The following is a 19,028-nucleotide window of genomic DNA, read 5'->3' on the forward strand; positions in this document are numbered from 1 at the left end:
CGTTCAGGCGGCACAATTTTTTATATATAGGATTCTTGACGCCGTGTCAGTCCCCAGGGACTGACGCCGCTTAAACGGAAAGTTCACTGTCAGTCCCTAGGGACTGACGCAGCACTCAACGTGTTAAATGGCGGCGATATCTCGCTTCGGATGCAAACTGGCCCCGCGAGGAGACGGCTCTCTCCCGATGAAGTATTTCGGGGATCTTTCGTCGCAATGATTTACGCGGCGCGACAGACATAACCTAAAACGCGAAGTGGTCGGGTAGGTTACGCCGCCATTGTCGGGAGCCTCGGAGTGCATATACGTGCACGTACGTAGATATCCGAGCAATCTACCCGCCACATGCATCCAGGGGGAATCTGCCGCGTAGAATTCCTGCAATCTCTTTTCTTAGGAGCTCCGGCGAATTGCAGCGCGGCTTCGTGTTTGCGCAACGCCGCGATGCATCTGCCTTTCACGGGTGCATGTGCATCTCAGGGGGTGCAGCCAGTCGCTTTCCCTCCCAAATGCGGGAAATAAGGCACGCCGCGTGCAAAGGCGAGGAATAATGCAATATTTCCTGGCACCGCCTCGATATTTGGGGACGCGTCTGCTGGAAATTGCGGAATGTCCCGGGTGCGGACGGGGAGGCGAAAATATCAAAATTGCGGAACGGCGCATCCCGGCTCGATGGATGGCCGCCGAATTTGACGAGCTCTAAGGGACGCGCGAATGTTTCTGCGACGCCCCCGAAAAGCGAGGATGAAATGAAAAATGGCCCCGTATACGGAATAACAGGATGCACTCGGATTGGTTTGTAGTACGTTCTGTGCTACTGGCCGTGATGCTCGAAAATCGATAGGTGAGGGCACCCAACGGATTTCGGCCAATCCCGAGAATAAAGAAACGATGAATAATTGAACGAAATCACGGGCAAATCGGGAAAGCTCTTCTTCCGGCCCTGCGGTTCTGGTTCATGGTTGGAAAGTCAATTCACGAGACAGGGAAGCTTAGCCCTTACCTTTAATGCTCCCCACGAGAGGCTGCGAATTTCGGCTAGTTTTAAAAAACCAATCGATTTCTGCTCTATACTCATACATTATAATATTTATTTCAATATTAGCCGTAGCGTCGATACCATGGATCGGAATCGTTTTTCGTGCCTGTCATCCCTTGACTTTAAATTCCGGTTTTGTCGAGCAGGCAATAAGTCTCGTTTCCACCGGGACAGACGTTTCCGCCCACTCGGCTCCATAAGTATTCCAATGGCGTGACACCGGGACAGCAATTGGTTCGCTGTCGATCCTTGAATTTCTAAGATTAGTTTAGCCGACGGTATCGCGTTCTCCCGTCAGGAACGCCTTAAGGGCCTCACGATCATGCACGTCTGCCCTGACACGGCCACTTCCCCTGGCGCTCCCGATTCCTATTCCGCGCACGCCCTGACTGCGGAATAGTCCCGGATCCGGGGGAAATAACCAATCGGAAATAGGGAAAAGCGGCTGCGAAGCAATCCGAGCGAAAAGAAGAGAGGTAAGTATTAGCTCGATCGGGTGGGGACCGATTAAGCTTCGGGGATTAATGTTGTATAATTGGACCTTGTTAGGCAAAACTCCCACGACGCAAGAATCCCTTTACGAGCATTCCTGTGGGACCTCCTTCTCACGAGACGTCCAGGAATTATGTCGGGAATGGGACAATATCTACATCCGCAAGAATATTCTCCCCACGAACGTCCAGAGACGCGCGGCGATCCGTCAAGACGTCGTTTAACTCCCCTTGCGTTTTTCCGACGTTTTCCATCGACGAAACAACCGCAGGCTCATTTTTCATTCAAAGAAACTCCCCTGAAAGGGACTGTCTCCCTTCGTCGAAATTTCGACTGTAATTTCCTTCTCGGATTTGAACCGCGAAATATATCGGAATATATATAAATATATATGTATATGTATATTCGAAGCGGGGGTGCAATTTGCAACTTTAGCCAGAGATTTCTCTCGGCGATCTTTCCGGTTTAAATTCGACTCGCTGGAGGAGGCTAAGCCGGTTTTCACGGGTCGAAGCTACTGGATTCGGAAAACGCCACCCTGGGCGACGCATAAATTCGCGACATGTGCTCCTAATGGCCGTAACGCTAAGGACCTCGCGAGTGCACTCGGGGGGCGGATAAATGGCAACTTTACCCGGTTTTCCATTTCCGGGCAGTACTTCTTTCTCGCCCTTTATTCTCCGAAATGAATTCCCGAATGTTGGAGCGAAGCTGGACGCAGAATTGCAGCATTGCATCCAAGTGGGCGGTGCATGGCGTGATGGAATTAGTGCCTTGGACTGCAGCTGCAGTTGGATCTCTGCAGCTCCCGTAATTCGTTCCTTCGTGACGGATCGGCGTCGATGCCACCGTCGCCATTTTGTCGCGCAAACGACTGAGGTAATTTGCATCACTGTCTGTCCTTCCCCCCGAATATCTGCATGCGAATCTCGTCGCGATGCGAGATCAATCGAAAGGAGTTACGAATTAAAATTCAGGTCTTCATCCCGAGGGATGAAAACCTTTTCGACATGCGAATGACAGAGGCAATTTTCAGCGCTTCCTGATTTTCGAATCTCACCATCGATACGAGATTAATCGTATTAAGGGAGTCGTGAACTTCGGGATGACAATTGATGATTGCGATCAATTAGTACCTTAGATATTACCAGCTCTTTTAATTGGTTCCTTCGTGACGGATCCGCGTTGAAGCTGTCATCGCCTTTTTCTTGCATATATGACAGAGGCAATTTGCAGCGCTTCCTGATTTTCGAATCTCGCCATCGATACGAGATTAATCGAATTAAGGAAGTCGTGAACTTCGGGATGAAAATTGCGATCAATTAGTACGTTGGATATTTGCAACTGTTTTAATTGGTTCCTTCGTGACGGATCCGCGTTGAAGCTGGCATCGCTATTTTGTCGCATATACGACAAAGGCAATTTGCATCGCTGCCTGCCCTCCCCCGAATGTCTGCATGCGAATCTCGTCGCGATACGAGATCAATCGAAGAGTGACGCGAAATTCGGGATGGAAAAGTTTTCAAAACCGTTTGCGATGAATTCCTCTCGTATACTCCGCCTCGTTGGCAGGGGCTGGCGGGGTCCCTAGGAATCCATGAATCCTAGGGATTTTCCGGCAGTGAAGCTCCAACGGCATGTGGAAAGAACGGCGGCTGCGAGGCTACGGGGTCAGGAAAACGCCCGTGAATTTCCCCGGTAAAGAAACTGCGTTTACGAGCGAGATTACGCGGGAGTCTCTCGTGTTCCGGAATCGTTCAATCTCCCTATTCCATTCTAAACACGAAGTGTACAAAGAAATTCCTCTAGGAGAGTTGGGAATCCTGAAAATGTTCCCCGGTTGTCCGTTTCGAGAGGTTAAAATCGATCTCGGTGATCCTTTCCGGAGTCTCTCCTCGACCGAGAAAACGAACTCTTTTTACCCAGACTCATTGTCGGCAGGGAGAAGTTAAACGGCGATAAAAGCGAACGTGCATAAGATAAATCCCTTTCCCATCGAGGCGTCCCTTTTGTTGGAGTTCGGGAAGCAATCGGAACTCATGATTTAGGGGTCGGTTCTTTTTTTTTTAGGGCCGATCGAAAAGCTATACAAAGGCGCCCGAGGTCTCTCGGACATCGGGGATTCTTCGTTAGGGGAAAGTTTGAGGGGATCTTTGATATTACTTTTCAAGGAAGTTTTCCTTTCGAGAAGCTTTCCTTCAATGGGCTCGAAAGGGGCGAGTTTGGCCGACCTGTCTTCGCCCGACTGTTCCGATGCACTTCGGGCTTCGGCCAACTTTTGCTGGGGCTCTTTTTTATGCGTCAACTTTTTGGTGGGATAAAAAAATATTCAACTTTAAACCACCCGGGACCCAGAGTCTCCCTTTTAGGAGTGGACGAGGGCGCCGGAATACGGAAAGTTCTGGGAACTGCTCGATGTAAAGCGGAGGAAGCGAAATTCAAATCGCTGTCAAAGATGTGTGGAATACGCGTGCCCTCGTAATGATTGGCAAACTCCAATTCGCATAGTAAACCTGACTCTGAGGAGCGGATTATTGCGACGGACGGGGATTAAAGAAGTGGGTCATTTTACATTTGCGAGCCAGATTACATGCTTCGGGCATCGATTCCGGGAGAATGCGTTTCCATGGCTCACTAAATGCTCTGGTCCGCCACATACAAGCTCAAGATGCTCCAACTGTGTCGATCTAGTTGACTAGTTGTCCGACCGACTACATGGGTCATGGAATGGTCAGACCATTCAGTATGTGATATGATAGTAATCGAAAATTGTGAAGCAGCTTAAATGTCCGGGAAAATTATCGCACCCCGCGGGCGATTCTTGGATGTACGTCGAGGATTTATTGAAAATTGTAAAGGATTAACGCAACGTTTTTTGGGCGTTCCAGGAAGCTCCTGCAGGCGACCGTGAGAGCCAATCGAACCGGCCACTTCTTATGGGTCGGCAGCGATTCCTGGGGAGCCAAAGTGTATCCTGTCAGGGACCAGGAATTCGCCGCCGAGGGAGCCATTACGATCCTGCCCTTCCGAAATGTCCTGGAAGGTAAGACCACCACTATTTCCTTTCCCAATATGCTCTCCCAAATTAGATCGTTCCCTTGGCAAAGGACCGGACCGCGGGAGAAAAGCCCGCCAAAGGCGACGATTCGTCCGACGCGAAAAAGGGGAGATAAACGAGAAACCCGTGGTGAATACAAATTCTGGACACTCTCGGTTACCCTGAAAATTTATCCCCAAAATCACCATCCGACACAGTCTCTCGTTTGTTATTTCCTGTATGTTTCTCCCCATTTTCGATGCACCGCCGAATAGCTTTCGAAGTAGTGAGATGATTTTCTCCCCCCAATTTTTTCCGCGGCCATTACGCAGAAAGTATGATCGAGTTTGACGTCGAGGCTCCATTCGCATTCGACGAGCATGTCGGGCCAAACGAACATTTAATGAAAACTCGTAAAAGAGCGCACTTCGATGCGAGCACTCGTTCGAACGCCATTCCGCGGTGCGCATCTTCGCGTTTTATGCGGATACCGTGTTACATTTACAAAGTGCCCGCGTTCCAGGTGAATTGCAGGTGGAGGTTTCATTTGCGACACCTCGGACGACCCCTTTGGCACGTTTTCCCTGGTGTGAACAATTTTCGGACAGCCACCCCGTCTGAGGCCGACCTACTTCCACGCCGTCTCTTTATTTTGACTCACTTCCATCCATTTCCAGGGACACTTTTATGCCGTTTGAAGCCGTATAGATCGGATTTCCCACTCCTGGTGGGAGAATTCTGAATCCAGAACGTCGATTATGGGAATTATGATCCTACGAGAATGGGCCGTAAACCTCCAGTTTTCGCTAGCACCGCGCTACGCGGAAAACTTTGTTTAAAGGCGGCTACGTGTTTACAGGGCCACGAAGGGCAGTAAAGTCGTCTCGGCGGAGTCTCCCCGGGAAATTGCCTGTAAAAATCAGTAAAAGGACGAGCTAGGTCCTCCAGGTTCTCGCCCAGGCGTGCTTCGTTACCGGCAGTGTCCGAGGACAAGAGCCGCGTGATTTGAGCGAATCGGCCCTCCACTTTGTACCGGTGCAAATTACACCGCGACGGTTTACCGAGGACAAACACGCTGGAATATCTCGTTTACGTAATGCTCGCTGGGAGAAATTAGCAGTTTCCACGAATCCGAGTATACCGGCCGGTAACTGCCTGCAGATAGGACGACGGAATTTCCATCCGCGCATAAGGAGTTACCCGGAATATCCAGGAAACGCCACGTAAAGTGACAGTAAAAACCGCAACAAGGAGCACCATCCGAAGAAAAAGCGATAAAACGGAACGACCGTGAAAAGTGACGTTAAAAAAAAAAATGGTAACAATTTCGCTTTGACTCCGGAAATTTTCTCGCGGAACAAGGGGGATCGACAGTAAAACTGTTTGTCCGGGTTTTATTGCACGGATTCTCCGGAGTGATATCTCGAAAAATTGAGGGAGACTCCTGGGGGATATATATTAAACCTTATTTTTATGTTACCCCTTCCCCATACCGGTCGCTATCGCAAGGATTGATAAAATCCGGGGCTCGATTAATCCTCCGGGCCGACAATACGGAGGCGGGACAATGGGGGATAAAATAACAGCCTTGATTGCATTTAAAATGCGCTCAATGGAAACCGTTACATCATCCTCGACCTCATTTAAATTCTGACGGGATACCCCGAAAGTTTGCCTTCAGAGAAAAATTGCGGAACAATCACTTGCATCCACGCCGAGGGCAGGATTGATCGACTGGAGCAGCGCGCGGAGTCGCTTTCAGCGGTTCCTTTCATTCCACCTTAAATGTACTCAGGATAAATTCGTTATTTATGAATAAGTCTTGCCACGATCTTTATTCCTTACTTTCAGGGTGTTATCAGGGTGCATATCGGACTAAAGTACGCGGCAGTATCGGAAACTGTTACCGCGAAGACCAGTCGAATGCGAAGGGGGTTTCGTGAACAGTTGAGATCATGAAACCCCCTATAGCTCGCAGGGTATTACGAGCCGGGATTTAGGTGTGCTTTACGAGGACTTGCTGCTGATCAGCATCTATTTACCCGCGCTAACCATGCGAGATATCGATATATCGGCGATTCGATTTCCCGATTTGACCGAGAATCGCTGAAGGGTGGCTTTAGGGTCTCGTTGGAAATCGAGCCACTAAAGACATGCACGGCCCCTCGTCGAGAAGTATTTCCACGGTGGATTTTTCCTTTCCTCGATTCCTTACGTTTCTTGCGTTCCTTGTCTTTCTTGTATCCCAGAAAGATATCCTCCCCGTGAAGAAATATCCCGGATTATAGACCGCCTGAGAAGAAGGGGAATATTTTTTGGCTTCGCAGTTCTTTGTTGAATATGGACCTGGAGTCCTTTGACGGGGTTGCACAGATGTTGGTAATCGTGATCGCTATGCCGACGCGGATGAAAAACGCGCGAGGCATTATTTATTTCTGCATCATACGTCGTTTTCCGCCCCAGCCACATCCCTCATCGTTGGATGAACGAATCCAAAGGGCCCAGGGTCGCGAAGAGAATTTCCCCGGGAACGTTCCTCTCGTTTCCGGGTCGATCTAGCCCTCGTCAGAAATGTCCATTGTTCCGGCGAGTGGACGGCAGCTGGGCGCGTTTTCACAGCCGACCTACAGGTCGTTTCAGGAGGGTGCTTTCCGCGACCCCCGCGAGCTCGAGTTTTCGGCCGGACCAATTAATCTTTGCGAGATGCAAGAAACACTTTTCGACATCTAGTCCACGGAAAACTAGGGGAGACCAAGTGGAAACTCAAGGGAAGATCCAGAGGAGGCTGGAAACCATCAGAAGGAGGGAAGCGAGGGGAAAGGGACACTCTAGGGTGGGTATAAGAGGAGGACGTTCGATTGCACCGTGGATCATCAATTTTCACCTCAATTATTATTCCCCGACGGCACTTCTACGTTAGGATTTCCCCGTCCTATCGACGGAAAAAGGAGCTCTCTCCGGGACGAGCCATTTGCAGGTTGCCGGTAATTAATGCTGATTTCCAATGCGTCCATCGATATCCGATGCCGATCCTTTCGACACCCTAGGCCATTTTTCACACGATGGTCCATTTTTCACCCGGCGTGAAATTGGGATTCGCAAATCTGGAGTACTCGGTGTACAGGTGGAGCTCAACTCTACGAGTGGAGGTTGAGAGAATATTAACCGTTTGAGTACCAGGGGTTATTGAGAAAACAATGTCGAACAACGCAATAGCGCTGTTTTAATTGAGGGCGAAAAGAGCCAAGTGGCGCGATAGTGCTCACAATTTCGATAGCTTTAAGGTGACATGAAAGAGTCATTGTATATATATCTGAGAAGTCAAATCGTTAAGGAAAGTATTCTCCGAATTGTGTGTACCAATTCATTTCAAATCTTACCACGTGAATAAGGAGGCCCTAAAATAGACCCTAAAACTCACGAAATTCCATTTCTCACAAAAAGTTTATGTATTTATCATGGACTAGAACCAACATGGCGCGGTCCGTGCACGTTTTCGATGTTTTACGCTTCTTGGAGGTTTAGAATCGAAAATGAAGAGCTTCAGGACCTAGCTCGAACAGTTTAGAATACCGTAGAAATGGAATATTACAGTATCAGATGGGACAATATGAAAAATACTTTCCCCAACGATTGCAAGAGAATGCTGGATTGTCTCGGGAGTAACGCGTGTTTTTAGAGCAAAACTTTCGTTGCAACTAAACGTCACAGATGGCGACGTTGGACCTATACAGTCGTTAGAATAATGAATTCAGGGGATTTAGACAGTTTTACATCGATCTCTTCGTCATTACTTCGTTGAAATGATATATAGAACCCTTCAGTTCGTATCATTCTCAACGTAGACTGTAAAAGACTTCAACATAAATATAAATGTCGGTAACGCGACGCGCCAACTTATGTTCCCCCTTGAGTATTTAAAATGACGTTACCACCAAAAAGGGTACAAATGAATTTTAATTGATGAACCTCGATTAAATTTCTCAGCGCCTTTCATACCATCTTAAGAGCACCGTCAGTTATCCATACCGTTCAAACGTACCGGCGTTTTTTCGACATGAAATCTAAACGGCGCGATCGCGCAGCTTGAGACTCAAACGGTTAAGTCAATCGTGGATAGTAATTATTCATTCATGATTTCAGGCTTCGATAGGTACTACAATAATCTTCGTCCACGACTGGGCGAGGAGTGCGGCGACCAGGCGGAAAAAAATGTGCCGCACGAGAAGTTGGACGGGAAGATGGTCAATTGCCGGAATATCTGGTTCAGGGAGTTCTGGTCGCAGCATCACAAGTGCAGCTTCGGCCCCGTCATTCCTCCAGGGGTGAAGCGCTGCACCGGGGAGGAGAACCTGAACGACTACGAGCAGGAAGGACTCGTTCCTTTCGTCGGTAAGGAATTAATTCCCACTTCTCTCTCTGCGACGCCTTCGTAGCGATAAAACGAAAAGGCCATACTTCTCCCGAAAAACCCTCATCGGGTGCCGAGGGGGCAACTTGTCGCGTTGGAATCGACCTGTAGATCTTGGAAGCGGCCGAAGGTCGCAGTGCGCAATCTGTTTCTAGGTTAGAAAAATGGCCGCGGGCTTTGACGAGATGTTGGAGGAGTGCCGAGCTCGGGGGAGGAACGCGCGCTCGGCCAAGTGGATTCTTCGCCGCGGACACGATGAATTTTTTTCGGCCCTCCCGAGGCTTGATTTTCAGGAAATAAACGACCCTCTCCTCCTCGCGTTAAGCGACGTCTTCCGCTCACCGCGTCGGAGTGACCCGCCATTTTTTTATCGCCTCCCCCCGGTTGCGGTCCACGGAATTCTTCGCGCGACCGACTCGTTCGATCCACCCCTGCCTCGAACACCCCACCCGAGACAAACGGGAAATTTAACGCGAAAAACTTCCCTCGCTCCAGTTTTTCCGAACTACACTTGTCTCAGGGGTTCTCCTCTCCTTTTCCCTCCCAATATCGCGCCTTCCTCCGCGACATCCACTCTTCTCGCCTCCGACTTCGCACCTAACGAACCTCTCTTGTCCGTTGGAATTCTTCTCCCGCGTTTTCCCCCATGTATTTCCCTACAGGAAAGTGACTCCATTCCTCGTTTCCCAAAAAGTATGGGACAGTTTTACCGATTCTTTTCTCGTAGTCCCCGTTATCTCGGGGGGTTCCGAAACTTTGCACCAGCCCGACGTTTAATGCGTTCCTTCGGTCCTTGTAATCTTTTACCTTCCTTTTTGAGCTTTATCTCGGCAATTTCTCAGCAATTCCCGCCCTTGGAAGGTCCCTAGGGCTCTGATGAACCATTCTCTCCCTCGAGAGAAATTCATTAGCGTGGTACTTAATGCCTTTATGGCGCTGCACTAGGTGCCTCGAAATAGACCGATCGCGGTAAAAATGGCCTTCCGGGTTCATTTACTTCCTGATATGATTCCCCCGTACCGAGGGCGGGCATTTTCGCAATTCCGCGGTTATAATTACGAACTTGCCTCAGCATTTGTGGCAGCCATCGCGGGGGGTGCTCCAGCCCCGGGGTTGTTAGTGGTCACATTGTTCTCGCTATTACATGGTGCCGATGAAATCGACTGCAAACTTTGCTGAATTACACTGAATTACCACGGAGCTGATAGCGGAATATTGGAATCGTTGTTACTACGCGGTCGAATCTACGGAGGTAATAACAAAGCCTCGATGAAAGGCCGAAAAACCTCCCGGGAAGGAAATCTCCTTTACCCCTCGCGAGTCTCTTCGACGCAGAGGAGCTTTTCCATCTAATTTATTTATTCATTTATTTATTTATTAAAGGATGCAACTCCGAGGGAAATTCCCCCGGTTCGGTGAATCCCATTGGAAGGCGAGACCGAAGGAAACCACGATTGGGCATCGAACTGTTCGGTGCTTTGTGCCCACTCGGCTTTGTCCTTCCGAAGTTTCCCCGGAAAAACTGGGAAAGCTGGTTGTCACGGACGTCAACCCCCTTGTTCTCCACCGTTCCTGGTCAGCTTTCCATCGCCAGAGACCACTCTTTGTTCCATCCTCGTTTGAAGTCGAGACGCGATGGACGACCTCACTTGACCCCCGTTTTCCGGATATCGATGAAAACCTCCCGCGATTTAGAAGGTCGGTTCGCGTAGAATGATGGTAAAAAAGAATAATTCGGTAAAAAGTGAAATAGGAGGAGTTGAGAATTGCGGGGAATTCCTTCCCTCTATAACCCCTCTGCGGATTCGATTGTTACGCGGCAGGCTATGAAGAGATCGAGCGAGGGTGGCGTTTAAGCAAGGGTGCCTTAAGTATACCCTGAAGAGGAACCCGAAGATCAATCCCTGCGAACCCTTAGCTGGCAAGCACCGTTCCGCGGCTGAACTTTTCTCGTTAGCGGAAATTAATCGGGCAACTCGGAGAAATTGATGTCCTCGACAAAGTGTACCTGCAAAGTGCGCCTTATGAGCCGCTCGCGGCTGCACATTTCTGACTCTTTCCCAATATATCAAGGTGATATGAAAGTGTGACGTATACGTAACAAAAAGACAAAATATTTATAAAACTTTTCTCCAAACCGGGTGCACCGAATTATCTGAAACTTTAACACGTGATATTTACGATATATACGATATTTTCACCAACGATTTGACTTTTTAGATTCATATAACGTATATATATATAACGCAACGTATTATGCATCGTGACGATTCCTGGACTGGCATCGGTTTCTGCACCGATTCTTTCGTATCATTTTAATCCCTATCAAAGTCGAAGAAAAAATCCTCACCTCAAAGTCGTTTCCGTTCACAGTCGACGCAGTCTACGCAATGGCCCACGCGGTCCACAACATCATCGAGGACGAGTGCGTGGAAACGCAGGACGCGATGCACTTCCTGTGCGACTCCTTGAAGCCGGCCCCCCAGGGGCAAAACCTGCTGCATTACATTCGAAACGTCAGCTTCGTTGGTAAGTCACCATACAACTGCCCACTTTTACTCACGAGGATATTTATCCCAGGAAACTAGATCCCGCTGAAACTTGGTGCATCCACGGAAGGGATGTTTTTCAAAGCCAGCCAGGACGCGGCCAGCAGGACACGTTAATGAAAATTTCACTGCCCCTGGAGTACAGGGCTGAAAGTATCTCCTGACTTTGAGTCGGACCCCGGTGGAGGGAAAATTACGCGACCGTTCGTATAGAGTCCTGCGGAAAATTCACGCGGTATATCGGCCGCTCGACGACGCTCTTATTTCCCGGCGTCAGGATATTGACTTATCCCGAGAGGTTTCCGAGTTTTCCGTGTTCCCTGGGGTGTATATCTTGGCTCGCCAGATGCAAGAGGGTTTACGGTCCCGCAGGAACGAAACGGCATAGAGCCGGCCGTCATTCGATAACCCGATAACCGGAAGTGGCATCGCGCGAACCTTTTCCTCTTCGACGACGTATTGTGCATCCTGACGATTCCTGGACTGGCATCGGTTTCTGCACCGTCTGTATTTCGTTACACGCCCTTTGCTTATTACGCAGGGCACGGCGAAACGTATACCCGGCAGGATCTCCCATGTACACTCGGAATGCCACCCAAGAGAGTGCCCTATAAATTAATGGAATTAACTGTCCCGCTTAGTACCGCGGATATGCAAATTTCCGCGCGCGCCGTTCCATCGCGCAATTCCCGGAAGCGACACCAAGACGCCGCGGAAAATTATTACGATAATTCCCGCTTCGACGTTCCGGGTGGCCGGGTTTGTCGGTGAAAGAATTAGCGCAATTGCGGGCCCCTCGCCTCGTTTTCCCTGGAATTTCCCGGGGCAATTAAAGCGGCGACGTTACGCGTCCCGGTAGTCGCGGCCGTTTCCGACGCCAACTCGGAAAATGCACGGTAAACCGAGCATTGTCTCGGAGCACACAGGTATTCGGTACATTGAACAATTTCAGGGGGCCGGGGTGGACTAAATGTGTACAACAAAGTGCGAGATATGAAGGTGGAGGCGCGTTTCCCCCGCGGTCTTTGGGCGCTATCGGGAGGATGCATGGTCCATACTTTGTACCTACGTCCTGCACCATTTTGCACGTCTTGCACATCTTATACATCTTTGTTGGTTTGCTGGAAGATAGGTAGGTATTCTTGTCATTGAATAGTCACGTGGCCGATGGGGCGCGGGACGATTACAGGAATGGGATAAATAATGGCGTCCCCTCTTCTGTCGGAGGAAAACCTCGCGGCGAGCCCTGACCCCGCAGGAGACAGATATAAATTCCCGAGGATAATGGCCTCTTCTTGGTGGGTGTGGGGGTCGGCAGATCCTGCAAGGATATTACGTGTGCCCTCAGCCAACCGAGGCCAGTTATCATAAGTGGGAGGCTTTCGAGTCCAGGATCCTTTATCACGCCAACCCCAATTGTGTTTTCATCGCGCTACAAATTAGAATTACTCCGGAGAACATTGAAAAATGGCAGCTTACTCAATGTACGGACGATTTGGGCCAAGTGAACTAAAGCGCCGGTTACATCTATGCGTAAACGTCGGGGAAGAAAATTTTCAAAAATCCCGGAATCGCGTCGTCAGCCATTTGGAACGAGAGCCGACCTCTTTCAAGCGCCACCGCATTTCGTTATTTATCGTCATGTGAAATTTATAAGCCCGCCGAGGGCACTCCGCTTCCTCGGCCGGAATTCTGATGTATGGTATGATGTTTACATACTTTTAAATAATCTATGCAGAAGTTGGTGATTTATCGCGCAACCTGCCCGATAAATCAGGTCGTCGCTTATGCATTCCAAGGGGGCGGCGGAAGTTTTCGAAATCATCGAGAAGTTCCTTCGCCCCGTCGAAGTTAATTACATGTCCAGGTGAACGACGCGTTCAAATTTCGAGCCCTGAAACATTCGTCTCCTCGGACGCGGGGAATACGGGGCTTAATTCCGCCGCGAAAGCTTGTCCAGAAATAATCCTTCGGGATTCCGAGAGAGTAATCCTTCGCCGAAAAAGGTCTCTCTCGTCCCGATGCGGATCCCGCCGCCCTGAGAATGGTACGCTTTTCAGGAAATGCGGATAAACGCAGCAAAGTTAGCCTTCCCTTTTTCCATTTTCCCCGGACATTGTTTACGGGACATTATTTGCCACGTGTGTGCCTCTCGTGGAAGCTCGTTATAAGGGACTCGTATAATGAGCTTTCGCAAAAAGGCTTAAGACTGCCCGGCGGCCGAGTGTACCGGGTTTAACTTCTTGTTTTTACATTTTTTACCATTTTTTATTCCCCCGCTTTAGCGAAGGAACGGAAAAGCGAGCGGCTGGAAAGTCAGCGATTCAGCCGAGACTATGGAGGACTTTAAAGAAGGGCCCTCTTTAATTTCCCTCATTTTTCCCCTGGATTCAACGCGGCGGCGCCATCTTGAAAAGACTTTTGCGCTCTAGTACCGAGATGTAGGCAATCGCAAGAAAGGAGCTTTCCGAGGAATTGAAACTCGAAATGACGGTGCTCGAGGTGCCGTTATCGGTGTGTTTTATTCCCCTTCAATCTTGTCATCAAAAATGAGATAAAAGAATTAGATGAAAGTCTTACGTCGGGGACATTATTTAATTTTCCCGCGCGATTCCCACTTCCGCGGCAAGTTATCTCTCAGAGACGTTTCCATGTGATTTCCCACGACGGCCTGGCCGGACGCCATTAATTTGAATAACGTCTTCAGCCACTACTTTTCCCCATTTTGTCAGCCCCGCACGTCGGAGGATCTTCCGCGCGAGAAGTGCCGTGCATTAATTTACGAGATGCGCTCACCAGGGCGGAAGTGGCGAAGTACCGTCACTTGCCACGTCACAGGAGACGTAATCACACGTCTAGGGATTGCCGGAAAGTATAACGACGTTGCAGCCTTCCTTTGCGTAATTCGGCTCTCACGCCATTAGCGCGAGAGGCGTTAAACGCGGCATACGTTGCAAACGACGGGGCAGACCTTCGCCTGGAATGGAAATTCCTGGGTAGAGATATTTCAGCGATTTTCAAATTACAATATGTAGAAGGAGTAATCGAGCTCTGTTCTTTTGTCCAGGTCGGCAAGGGACGGAGATCAAGTTCAACGCCGACGGGGATGCGTACGGTTTTTACAACATTTATCAATATCAGCAGAACGGGGATGGCCGCTTCGATTACGCCCTGATTGGAAACTGGAAAGAGACGTAAGTCGGCCCTTCCGTTCTGCGACGTGCACGTCGATATTCCGGGGCACGTTTAATATCCTGAGGATTTTTATCCCGCAGTCTGGAGCTCGATATAAATATGACGAAGTGGACCGTTGGCCCGGGAGAGGCTCACATACCCCGCAGTACGTGCAGCGACAATTGCCCACTGGGTCATGTACGGAATTTTCAGGTGAGGATAACGCAAGGATCTTCGTTTGAGTAAGGGAGAATTTCTTGCAATAATTCCCGCTCGTGCTAAGGACGGGTTAGGAATGGGCGCACTTCCCCGAGAGCCGGTTCTTCATATTTCTTTCAGGCGTTTCCGTGCGACGTGCGTTGGAAATAAATGTGGAAATAAATGTGGCGAGTGTCTGCAATTTGGCAAATGCCGTTCTCCTCTTGGGAGTACCGATTGGTACGATCGATGAGCACGCATTCGGCCGGGCCGTAATTTTAACCAAGTAACCGGAAGAACGTTCCCGAGACCCGAGTGCAAATGAAGGGTGCAAAACTGCTCCATAAATAATATCGAGCCAGCGTTTTGGTAGCGCGTATCGAGCCCTAATCGCCTCGAAACACGCCCTTCTCTCGTACCAAGATGGCCACTCCCTGCTGACGTCACTACCCGGACCTCGTAATCGTAATTCGTTAAATTCACCCTTGTCATTATACGTAAGCGCCAAGTGGTAGTTGCACCTGTTGGGCGCGAAAGAAATTAAACGTTCCTTCGTTTGGGCACCACGACCGGGATTACAGCCCCTCGTAATTTGGTAGCGACAATTGCCCCAACCGAGGTAGATGCAAGTTTTTACTCCCACCGTAATCTCTCCGCCGTCACTCCTAGCTTTTCAAGGAATACCGAGTTACGAGTTTGGGTAATGAGCAAACGAGGTACGTAGAAACTGCTTTCCTGCAGGAAACGGGATTTACGGGACTCTGTAACGGGCGCAAAAAGTTACATCTTCCGCCTCGGACCCTTCGAATTAATTGGGATTTGCGACGCTCCTCTGGGCCCGGACGTGACGGCAATTTCTAAGCGAGCTGTAAACTCGAATTGTTTACAGACGCTCGCAAACAGTTGGTAACTTTGGGAACAACGTTTGATCGGATCCCATCACTCGCGCTTAGCATAAATCGGCTTCGCGACTGGAGACAGCCTTGTCGAGTTTAGGACCACCCTGGAGTCGCAGGACCCAGGACACTTTTTTCCTCCCCAAAATTCTCAAGGAAAGAAGCAATGGCTCGAGCATTGGTGGGAACGAACCAAGAGCTGGGAATCAAGTTTGCGAGTTCACCGGTCTAATTTTGGAGAACGGTTCTCGTTCACCTCGGGCAGAGGGATGGTAATTGGACCGGCAACCCGGGGAGGCCTCACTCATCGAGTTCACTTCCGGCCTCGAAATCAAACTCGATGGCTGTTAACGAGTGCTATCGCGGTAAAATAACAAGCTGAATTCTGCCGCGATTGAGTCCAGCCAGCTGAGTACTAGTTGTTCACGTAGAGAGGCCTGGAGGGCCGATATTGCGCGAGTTGGAGAGGCCTATAAACAACTTTTCACAGGCCTAACAATCCAACCCCGTCGAAGTCTTGGTTGAAGTTCCCGAAACTCCGGGTATAACCTTGAAGTGGCAATGAAATCCCTGAACGGGGATTGGAAAGGTTCCGGTTGCTGTACCTTTATCACCGAATTACTTTCACGTACCCACTCCTGGAGCGTGTCGTGAAAAGTCACTTCCAAGTCCTCCCCAGGAAACTTCTCGAAATGACCGCTTCATTGAAATATCTGGACACGTACATTTCCTGAATTTTATATTGTTTCACTTGCAGCTGCGCGTATTGCGCACATTTCCTGAATTTTATATTGTTTCAGTTGCAGCTGCGCGTATTGCGCGCAGACCATTAAATTGGGGCTTTCAGTGTATCGGATTAAAACGTCAATCCGCTTTTAGAAAAGCAATCGAACGGGTTTCAAATTGAAATCGTAGCCCCCGCCCAAGAATTATGGAATGGAGTTTTCCCTGTATGTGTGAACTTTTTAATCCGGAGCCGTGTACGTTCTGCAAATTCTCTCTCTCTCTCTCTCTGGTGTCGAACGGTGAACCCGTTCGGAACTGGCAAGGACGATCGAGCCGCCTGCAACTTCGCGTCGCAGGATATTGGTGACCTACCAATATCCTGGCACTGATAACTCGATAAAGCCCGGATACTCATTGACTACGGCTTCGGATGGAATTGGAAACTTCGTGGACCGTTTAGCTCCAGATCATGTCATTATACCTCGAACAAAGGACCGTCTTCCGAGACACGCGTGACAAAGGCAATCCGCGAAGTTCCGAACTTCCCGCTAGCGATTTTCGCCCCGACCTTTAATTTCCACCGCGACCGCGGCCTCGCGGAAAATTGCAAGGCTTGCGCACATATTAACGTGCTTTAATGAACTTAAAGTAATAATCCAGCGCGCCGAGCCCCACCTTTTCTAACTGGAATTAACGCCGCAAACAGTTGTAATAAGCGAGTTGGCAAATTGTAAAGCCCCCGACGTTGTCTCCCCCCCCCCATTCCGTATAAAGTTGATAAATAACTTTCTAGCCATTTTAATTTCGTCCCTTCCCGACTCCCCGGCGAGGCGAAAATAAAAAGCTCGAAGACTCCCATCCACCTCGTCATTTCCTGTTGGAAACGACGGGACTCGCTTGTAATTGGTCCAACTACAATTCCCGCTTCCCTCGCGCCAGAATTCCTCTTTTTACAATTCGTTACTCTACCACGGAGACAAATACGTTGGCCGTATTTCGCAGGGCTGCCAAGAGTATTGGGAACATTTCCGATAATGGTAAAATATACCCAGGGGCGAGGAGGTCGGGTTCCCTTAGGAAGTCTTGCCACCGGGACACTTTCCGCCCTTGTTTCCTCCTCTGTGAATTTTCCCATTTTCTCCTCATTTTAATATTTCATTCCCTTGCCCTCTGTGCGTTGCTTAACTTTCAATTTCTTCCCGTCTAATCGGACGGTTTTACAGTCCGAATGCTGAAAGGACAGAGAGGATTTATAGCGCCGTCTAACGGGGTATATTAAGTTTTCGATAAACCGAAAGGGCCTTATTAATCAGAAAATGGGTTATTTTAAATCCGAGCGGAACTTTATCGGACATTCGCACCCGCCATTAAGTTGGATTTAAACCGGCTCTCCTTCCCCCATTGGAGAATCATCGAAGTAGGCGCTAAACCGACGAAAGTTCCTGGCCGATTAAATCACCGGGAACTTCTTCGGGCGTTCGCTTTAATCTCTTCAAGGTGCCAGAACTTTTGAACTTATCTGCGCCACTGACGAGGCAGCTAATTCACAGGCGCGAACTTTTCTCACCCCCGACATTTTTGCTTCTCTCGCGCCTACCGGATCGAGCCGATCTCCGTCTCTCTCTCTTCCTCTTAAAAGGAAGGTATCCCAGGTCGATCTCTCCGATTTGATTTCCTTTATAATATCTTATAGTAGACTAAATATTAAGCGACACGTATTTTTTTTTATCTGCCATTAAACACTTTAAGGGGGTGAAACCACCATCCAAAGTAAGGCATGTCAAGGGGCGATTTGGCAATTTTACCCACAAGAACATAATATTTTTTAACTAATCCACCTGGAAAAGCTTTCTTATAACGAGAAATGAAAAATATAATTTTCTCAATTAAAAAAAAAAAAAAANAACCACCATCCAAAGTAAGGCATGTCAAGGGGCGATTTGGCAGTTTCCCCCACAAGAACACAATATTTCTTAACTAATCCACCTGGAAAAGCTTTCTTATAACGAGAAATGAAAAATATAATTTTCTCAATTAAAAAAAAAAATTAAGGGGTGAGCCACCCCTCACAGTCCTTACTTTGGATGGTGGTTTCACCCCCTTAAAGTGTTTAATGGCAGGTAAAAAAAATACACGTCGCTTAGTGCTTAGTCTACAATAACATATTATAAAAGAAATCAAATCGGAGAGATCGATCTGGGATACCTTCTTTGTTAGAAGAAGAAACTTCCCAATTTTCTGGGACTAGAAAAATGACTGACATTCCCCGATGATTGTCCAGGAAGCCTGCTGCTGGAGTTGCGTCGCCTGTCGAGAAGATGCATACGTCTTCAACGACACCTGTCGTAGTTGCGACCCTGGCTATGCACCTGACGAGACCAAAAGCAGGTGCATCAAGCTAGCTGCGGAAGTCATTCCCTGGACCAGTCCTTGGGCCGTAGTTCCTCTGACTTTCGCCTCCATCGGGATCCTCAGCACCCTCTTCACAACGGCCGTATTCATTCGG

General features: G+C 49.0%; 1 protein-coding gene across 1 annotated transcript in view; it reads left to right on the forward strand.

Moving 5' to 3' along the window:
• LOC105697864 (metabotropic glutamate receptor 7) overlaps positions 1 to 19,028 on the forward strand; it is a 63,298-nt gene that overhangs the window by 39,388 nt on the left and 4,882 nt on the right. The window contains exons 7-12 of the mRNA XM_023434734.1: positions 4,420 to 4,574; positions 8,712 to 8,960; positions 11,353 to 11,508; positions 14,596 to 14,722; positions 14,804 to 14,915; positions 18,804 to 19,027. Coding sequence (XP_023290502.1) covers positions 4,420 to 4,574; positions 8,712 to 8,960; positions 11,353 to 11,508; positions 14,596 to 14,722; positions 14,804 to 14,915; positions 18,804 to 19,027 — 1,023 coding nt within the window. The remainder of the gene's footprint in view (positions 1 to 4,419; positions 4,575 to 8,711; positions 8,961 to 11,352; positions 11,509 to 14,595; positions 14,723 to 14,803; positions 14,916 to 18,803; position 19,028) is intronic.

This window comes from Orussus abietinus, unplaced genomic scaffold, assembly GCF_000612105.2.
Source record: "Orussus abietinus isolate OABI.00-Male unplaced genomic scaffold, Oabi_2.0 scaffold1, whole genome shotgun sequence".
Classification (NCBI taxonomy): domain Eukaryota; kingdom Metazoa; phylum Arthropoda; class Insecta; order Hymenoptera; family Orussidae; genus Orussus; species Orussus abietinus.